The sequence below is a fragment of the Salvelinus namaycush genome, chromosome 8 (assembly GCF_016432855.1).
Source record: "Salvelinus namaycush isolate Seneca chromosome 8, SaNama_1.0, whole genome shotgun sequence".
Taxonomy (NCBI): domain Eukaryota; kingdom Metazoa; phylum Chordata; class Actinopteri; order Salmoniformes; family Salmonidae; genus Salvelinus; species Salvelinus namaycush.
Window position 1 is genome coordinate 18,130,285 of NC_052314.1, and position 8,465 is coordinate 18,138,749.

Sequence of the window (8,465 nt, forward strand, 5' to 3'; positions counted from 1 at the left end):
AGCCACAAAGTCAAAATTGTCTATATCGTAAAAAATACATGAAAACAACCATTTGCTTTTTAATCTTAATTCAAGGCTATGGTTGTGCATAAGGTTAGCAGTGTGGTTATAAATGAACGTTTAAAATCATATCTTAAGAAGATAAATTGTAGAAATAGGCGGGGTTTAGGATTTTGTGTTTGTGGTAACTAGTGACGATCAAAGTTCCCCCTGCTTTCCCATTGGAAGCTTTCCCCCTTCACTGTCATTTCCGGACGCGGCGAAACAGAAGGAAAAATATATATTGCACATCCAATGGAATGGATTAATAAATGCAGTAGCTAGCTAGCTGCTCGAAAGTAATAATTTCAACCACAAAACATATGTGATTATCAAAACGGGTATCCTGGACGCTTGGTTTTTTAAGTCTCGCTATATATTTGCATCAGTCCATAAATGACGGTCCTATCTGAGGAGACGGTGTTTCCAGGTCTGAATAGCTAAACTAGTTAGCTGGCTACCCAATGCTAGCTAGTTAGCGGATACATTTCTGCTAACTAACATTAGATGGCCAGCCTTGATTTGGTATCTGGTTAATCCGAAAATTGTATTTGTGTCTCATCATTTTTAGCAGTGCCGGTGTGTTTACTTATTTCGTTGCAGTTTGAACGTGTTTTAAAGGCACGACTTAACGTTAACGCTTTGACTCCTTCTCTTGTAGGCTAGCTAGTAGAAGGTCAACATTGTTGAACCCTGCTAGCTACAGCTGACTACAGTGGGTGGGATAGACACTTCTCAGCAAACCGTCAGCTGCAGTTATGTGTAATGAGATATAAACAGAGTGGGTGTTTCAGCTATCCAGGTCCAGACAGTTGTTCATTAGTTAGTCATTAGCTAGCTAACTGAGAAAGTAGCTATAACATTACCTGCTGGCTGAAGTTACTCAATTCTCTCCAACCATGATCAAGTTGATGCGCCCGAAAATACCTCAATAACAACAGCCAATACTTGGAAATATGGATTTCACGTGGACTAAAGCCATACTTCAAAATCCCCCGATTCTACTTTCAAAATTACATTTTCAGACTATTGTCTTAGCTACTTTTTGATTTTTGCTGACAGGACAACTTTCCCTGTTTTGTTTTGGAGAGTATTGTTTTGACTTGGGATCTCTGGTATATTTTTGCATGGTAGTTAGTTTCTTTCTCAATAACAGGTAGGCCTGACTTCTAACATAAGATGTTCTGTTATTTTGTTATTGTTATTAACCATTGATGACAGATACAATTGTCAAGTCTTGTTCAGAACATTTTTAACTACAGTGGAATTTGTGAATCAAATTCCATTGTAGTACAGAATAACATACAATCACAGTGCTCATCTGTCTTTGCCCCCACAGAGTGGACAATGAATGGCCTATCTGTCAGTGAGCTATGCTGCCTGTTCTGCTGCCCCCCCTTTCCGAGCCGTATTGCTGCCAAGCTTGCCTTCCTGCCTCCTGAGCCTACATATTCCCTCCTCCCAGACCTAGAGGGGTCTGTAGCCCCGGGGACAGAAGGGACCGCAGGGCTGAGATCCAGAGCTAGTGGGGTACCTGGAGCTGCTGTAGGGGGTTCAGTCAGCACTGGTCCTGCAGAAGGAAAATGGAAGCTCCACCTGACAGAGCGAGCCGAGTTCCAGTATTCCCAGAGAGAACTGGATGCTACAGATGTGTTCCTTACCCGCTCCAGTCGTGGAAACAGAGTGGGATGCATGTACATCCGCTGTGCCCCCACTGCCAGGTTAGTCACACGTGTGTGTGTGTGTACACACCTTGGCTCATTGAGGCCCTATTGTTTCACCATGTGTCACACATCCTCTGATAAACTCACCCCCTGTTCCTCTTGTCTTGTTTTTGTTATGCCATTATTTTGCTTGTGTCCTATTTCTTTACTTCCTGTACTTGCTTCCTCGTTGTGTCAGGCTCAAACCTGTTCTCTTCCTGCTTTCCTCATTCATTGTTCATGCCATCTTCTTTGACCTACCGATACCATTCTCCTTGTCCTTACCCCAATTCATGCTCTCATTTTTTGCCTGTGGTTTTGTAAGATGATATTGGTGAGTTGTGATAGTCTAATTTGTCTATTGGTGATTGATAGTCTGGTTTGCGGAGTTTATACATCATTATGTTTTCACATGGTATGGCATCAGGTAGCCTACTTGTTGCTCCTGTTGATTTATTTCAGTAATCAGCTAAATTGATTGGCGAAGACATGGACTGGGTCCTGTTACACTTGAAGTAGTGCCAGCGTCACAAGTGAATGTAATATGGCACTCCTTGTTCAGGGTATTTTGAGTAAAAAGCCCAAGAGCAAAGCAATGACTTACTGTATGGGAGGGGCCAAGTCTCTTTAGGGAATAGAGAGTATCCAGTGGCTTTAGGGAGCACAGCTTGCATTCATGAATAGAAAGCACATGGCTGATGCTTGGGGAATAGCAACCCTATTATTCATGTAATACAGAACAAGTAAAAAGACAGGAGTTAAACTTAGTGAACTAGTCCTCTCTTCAGTCTGTGGCCATAACCAGTTTACCTTAATCAGCACATTCAAGTCCCATTCAAATCGGTAATTCCTGAGGTTTTAATGGGAATCTGCTGTTCACACAGTACAGGTCAGGGTAGGTAAAAAGACCAGGTACAGTCTATCTTGGTAACCTAGTTGTCTCTCTGTGGCCTCTCTCACCAGGTTCACAGTGCTGTTCTCTCACGGCAATGCGGTGGACCTTGGCCAGATGAGCAGCTTCTATATCGGCCTGGGAACGCGTATTAACTGCAATATCTTCTCCTACGACTACTCCGGCTACGGTGTCAGCACGGGCAAGCCTTCAGAGAAGAACCTCTACGCTGACATTGACGCCGCCTGGCAGGCCCTGCGCACACGGTACTTACGCAACGCACAGGGCTGGGCAGGCTGGGGCTCTATACATCATCATGTCAGGGAGGGACGGCTGTGTAGTCATTGGGAGATGTCACCTTACAGAGAGGGGGGGTGTAATGTCACACAATGACAGGCTCATGCAGCTAATGGACTGTCTCATTAGTTTGATGGGATGCTGTGTTATCAATGGCTGTCCTTGGATAGATGTTATGGAGCTACAGCTGGTGTTTATGTTAGGCGTGCCATGTTCGCAGACATTTGTTACCCGTTACTCCTAGATCTATATGATAAAAGTATGTTGTCATTACATATTATCATAGTTTAGGCTTCATAGGAGTGATTTATGTTCAAATTGTTTTAGTGTTTGCTACTCCTAGCTTTTCCCTGACATACATGATTGTGTTTAATTCCTCTTTCTTCCTGGTTGTGATCAGATATGGCATCAGCCCAGAGAACATAATCCTGTACGGGCAGAGCATTGGCACCGTGCCCACGGTCGACCTGGCATCACGGTATGAGTGTGCCGCTGTGGTGCTCCACTCCCCCCTCACCTCTGGCATGCGGGTGGCCTTCCCAGACACCAAGAAGACCTACTGCTTTGATGCTTTCCCCAAGTGAGTAACCTACAACACCTTCCTCCTTATCTCTTTATCTTCAACTCTGACTGCTTGTCTGTCTGCCTTTTGGCATTTTCACATAATAGCACATGATGAGATTAGGATATAAGTGTAGAAATGGAAGTGGCAAAAGATTTGTCCAACTAAAAGAAGAAGAACTGCAATCTCTCATTTATTTCATTATTCAGTCTCTCTCTCTCTCAATGGGGAAACAGCCTCATCACATTTGAGTCATAACTGAGTCATCTCTCACTCTGCATCAGATCATAAGCAGGTGTCGTAAACACTGACTCCTCCAGTCATTTTATCATATCATCACCCTTTATTATGTAAAGTGTGATGGTGTGGTATTTGAGCCATTAGAATCACATGTTTGTTCACTGAATAGGATTCCATTACAGTCCAGTACCAGGCAGTGCCAGTGTAGGAGTAGAGTAGGTGATGGGGATGCCTCTGCTCTGTGGTGAAAGCCTCCAGTGTTCTGCTCCACCCCCGGGTGCCTGTTGCCTAGCTGGCTCTCCCCACTCTTCAGCCCACACTGAGTCCCATACTCCAGGAGTAGGCAACTAGATTCAGCCGAGGACTGATGTGTCCAAGCGGATGGTCGGGGGCCGGAAAATTATGATAATTTGTACACTTGAACAAGTATTTGTAGGAATACAAAGTTTTTGCTGAGTTCCTTGTGATTTGAGTCGTTTTTGATAAACTAAAATCACTCGCAGGCTGGTTTTGGCCCGCAGGCCGCCTGTTTCCGACCCCTGCCATACGCCATCTGGTCCGTGGACTCCCAGTAATGTAATACTAGCTTGGTTCAGATCTGTATGTGCTTATAGCCAACCCACAGTTATGTGAGGACTATGAGTACTCTCTTCCTTCTGAACTAGTTGATTGAGCTGAGCTGGGAGATGCATTTACATGCAGCAGTATTATGATCTAATTTATCTACTGTCTGTCCTGTTTGTTCCTCGACCTGTTAGGCAACAGTTGCTGGTCAGTGCTCACAGTTGCAGAGGGCAGGTTGCACTAACCGGCCATGCTAGAACAGACAGAAGTCTGTACAGCGCTTTCTGTCCACGGTTACCCTTTAAGAACATACTTACTTATAACAGTGTTGTTACACACATGGCAAGTGACTACCTTTGCTTCCCTAATCCCCAGTCTCTAACTCTGCCTCTCTCTCTGTCAGCATTGAGAAGGTGTCTAAGATCACGTCGCCGGTGCTGATTATCCACGGGACGGAGGACGAGGTGATCGACTTCTCCCACGGCCTGGCTCTGTTCGAGCGCTGTCCCAAGGCCGTGGAGCCACTCTGGGTGGAGGGGGCGGGACACAATGACATCGAACTGTACAGCCAGTACCTGGAGCGCCTGCGCCGCTTCATTGGCCAGGAGCTGGCCGCACAGCACGCCTGATACCCCCATACCACCTGAGCCCCCAGTCCTCCTCTGGCTCCGTGCTGTTCCCCTGGTCGGAGTGGGTCAGTGAAAATGGGTGGCTCTGTCTGGGAGGAGGGGTGAAGTCTGGCCTCTCAGAATGAATAATCCTTCACCTTTTGGTCAACTTTGTCTGGATGCTCACAGCCCTGTCTTTTTGTTGTTTTCCATCTTTTCTGTCTCTGTCATTAATCCTGGTCAGGGATTCTCTAGTCCACCTCTCGCCCCGGGGACAGTGCAAGAATGCAACCCAGACATGGAGGGCTCTCTACTGGTCTGTCTAAAGCGCCTCTCTCTTACCCCAGCCTAACACAACCTCAGATAGGTCAGGTGTTCCAAACATGTACTGTTTAACCTCTTCTGAGACATTTACACATGATTCAACTTTAACTAACAACCCTAACATGGACAAATAATTGAGTGATGAATATTTGTCATTTTATCTTTTAACACATGACACTGAGCCACTACTTTACAAATCATGTGGTATTGACAGATTAGTATAACTGTCCTGTTTGAAAGCAGGTTTGTTGCGAATGTTTTGTGTGGAATCTTCTTAGCTCTCTCTCTCGTTTACAATTAAGATGTCATTTAATCATTTGTTTCATAGACATATAAATCGGACATTTTTATAATTATTAAGCATGGATTCATTTGAATCCAGAAAGTGATTAGAGCAAAAAGTTGCAGAATTATTGCTTTGGCTGAAGTTCAAAATCTCAGCCAAATTAATTGTTTCAAAAGCATTCTTAAGTCGCTTGGATATCTCTAAGGCAAGATTAATTTCTAGCTCGGCAACCGCTCTTATGTTTCTAGCTCGGCAACCACTCTTATGTTTCTAGCACTGAACTAAATTCACCTCTTACTGGGTTTCTGTCTGAAATGGTGGTTCCACATCCAGCTTCAGATGTTTTCAAAGGCTTTTTTGTAAGTGATTTACAGAGTTGTACAAAGAATTTCACTTTAGGTATTTCTAAATCAGTGAGTTTATTTCATACCTCCAAAAACACTAAATCATTGTGAATCACTAAGATTTTGCCAGTAATGGCCATTCACATAGTAAATTGGGTCGGGTCAGATGAGACTAAGCTGAATGGAGTATTAACTGAACTTGCTGCTAAAGATTAGGATAAAATGGATTGAAAAGGGTCAAACTCTCCACATCCATTAATGCAGCTTAGTTTGATGGGAAATTGAACAGTCATACATGTTTCAATAATATTTTTTACGCTGTACAGTAGAGTGGCGCCAATGATGTACAGTACACGCTGCTGGTCCCATATGACATTTGAAAACACTTATTCAGCCATGTCATGTTACATGTGTGATTAGTTTCTTGTTTACTTCATTTTAGGGTAAATAACACTTCATTATAACATTAGTAGAGCTATGGAATAGGATGTGCTCTATTTTGTTATTGACCAGGTTTATTTCCAGCAGGCTCCCTTTTCAACTCCAACTAGCCCTTTTCACTCACTTCGTCCTGTTGCCACACTATTTCAGACAGACTTGGGATTCCACCATTTCTGTCCGTCTGTGTGTGAAAGTTGACTTGAACGAATGCCCAACTTCTCTGGCATATGGGGTCTACCACCACAAGATAGTGGAGATCCTTGAGTTGGGTTTTGGGGGAGTCAGGATAACATGTACATAGCAACCAAAGTTTAACAGGAAATGTTCTGTCTTGAACAAAGCGTGCCTGCTTTTCTAATGGTATGTTCATCAGAACCAAAGAAAAAGTCCATCACATCACCCATAGTACATGGGTTTCTTATCAGTCACTGCATACAGTTAGGGAACAAAAGTGAGTTTACACCCTATGATGGACTATTGTATCGAGAATACAAGCAATACAACTGATTTCTGTGTCTGGGTGGCCTGAGAGAGGAGCATGTGTCTGTGGGAGGTAGGGTTGCAAAATTCTGGGAACATTCAAGAAATTCACTTATTTTCCCGAAATCCCAGTTGGAGGGTTCCCGGACACAGGAGGGAATAAGCAGGACTCGAGTCATCCAACCAGGACTTATGGAAAACAGGGGAATTTAAATCAAATCAAATTTTATTTGTCACATACACATGGTTAGCAGATGTTAATGCAAGTGTAGCGAAATGCTTGTGCTTCTAGTTCCGACAATGCAGTAATAACCAACGAGTAATCTAACCTAACAATTCCACAACTACTACCTTATACACACAAGTGTAAAGGGATAAAGAATATGTACCTAAAGATATATGAATGAGTGATGGTACAGAACGGCATAGGCAAGATGCAGTAGATGGTATCGAGTACAGTATATACATATGAGATGAGTAATGTAGGGTATGTAAACATAAAAGTGCATAGTTTAAAGTGGCTAGTGATACATGTATTACATAAAGATGGCAATTTATTGAAAGTTCACAGAATTTTGCAACCCTAGTGGGAGGTGACGGACTGACTGTACTTCGAGTTCCAGACAGACACATTCAGAGCTTTTGTTTGAAGAAACTAAGTTATGGAAATTAATTTTTGTATTCAAATGTAATGTGCTTTCAAAAAGTATTCAGACCCCTTGACTTTTTCTACATTTTGTTAGGTTACAGCCTTATTCTAAAGTTGATTAAATTGTATTTTTTCCCTCATCAAGCTACACATAATACCCCATAATGACAAAGCAAAAACAGGTAAATATAACATTTACAAAAGTATTCAGACCATTTACTCAGTACTTTGTTGAAGCACCTTTGGCAGCGATTACAACCTCGAGTCTTCTTGGGTATGACGCTACAAGCTTGGCACACCTATATTTGGGGAGTTTCTATCATTCTTCTTTGCAGATTCTCTCAAGCTGTCAGGTTGGATGGGGAGCGTTGCTGCAAAGCTATTTTCAGGTCTCTCCAGAGATGTTTGATCGGGTTAAAGTCCGGGCTCTGGCTGGGCCACTCAAGGACATTGAGACTTGTCCCGAAGCCACTCCTTCATTGTCTTGGTTGTGTGCTTAGGGTCGTGGTCCTGTTGGAAGGTGAACCTTCACCCCAGTCTCGATCTTGACTAGTCTCCCAGTCCCTGCCTCTGAAAAACATCCACACAGCAAGATGCTGCCACCACCATGCTTCACTGTAGGGATGGTGCCAGGTTTCCTCCAGATGTGACACTTGGCATTCAGGCCAAAATGTTCAATCTTGGTTTCATCAGACCAGAGAATCTTGTTTCTCATGGTCTGAGAGTCTTTAGGTGGCTCATGACAAATTCCAAGCTGTCTGTCATGTGCCTTTTACTGAGGAGTGGCTTCCGTCTTGCCACTCTACCATAAAGGACTGATTGGTGGAGTCCTGCAGAGATGGTTGTCCTTCTGGAAGGTTCTCATCTCCACAGAGGAACTATGGAGCTCTGTCAGAGTGACCATCGGGTTCTTGGTCACCTCCCTGACCAAGGCCCTTCTCCCCCGATTGCTTAGTTTGGCCGGGCGGCCAGCTCTAGGAAGAGTCTTGGTGGTTCCAAACTTCTTCCATTTAAGAATGATGGAGGCCACTGTGTT

The 8,465-nt window shown here is 43.7% G+C and overlaps 1 protein-coding gene across 3 annotated transcripts; it reads left to right on the forward strand.

The window, feature by feature from the left end:
- The first annotated feature begins 262 nt into the window (after positions 1 to 262).
- Positions 263 to 7,085, forward strand: LOC120052465 (alpha/beta hydrolase domain-containing protein 17A-like). 3 transcript variants are annotated; one of them, XM_038999392.1, is made up of 6 exons: positions 263 to 469; positions 701 to 820; positions 1,379 to 1,760; positions 2,706 to 2,900; positions 3,332 to 3,511; positions 4,701 to 7,085. In XM_038999392.1, the coding sequence occupies exons 2-6, from the start codon at positions 805 to 807 to the stop codon at positions 4,924 to 4,926; spliced, it is 999 nt and encodes a 332-aa protein (XP_038855320.1). In that variant the 5' UTR covers positions 263 to 469; positions 701 to 804; the 3' UTR covers positions 4,927 to 7,085. The 3 variants fall into 3 exon arrangements, with proteins under 3 accessions (XP_038855320.1, XP_038855321.1, XP_038855319.1); XM_038999393.1 differs by having other exon boundaries at positions 263 to 1,195; XM_038999391.1 differs by lacking the exon at positions 701 to 820.
- The last annotated feature ends 1,380 nt before the right edge of the window (positions 7,086 to 8,465 follow it).

Excerpts from the sequence above, each read along its gene's own strand:
- LOC120052465 (XM_038999391.1), top strand. The coding sequence starts at position 436 with ATGACGGTCCTATCTGAGGAGACGGTGTTTCCAG. Across the intron at positions 470-1,378 it reads TGAGGAGACGGTGTTTCCAG|AGTGGACAATGAATGGCCTA; the intron begins GTCTGAATAGCT and ends TTGCCCCCACAG. Across the intron at positions 1,761-2,705 it reads CGCTGTGCCCCCACTGCCAG|GTTCACAGTGCTGTTCTCTC; the intron begins GTTAGTCACACG and ends CTCTCTCACCAG.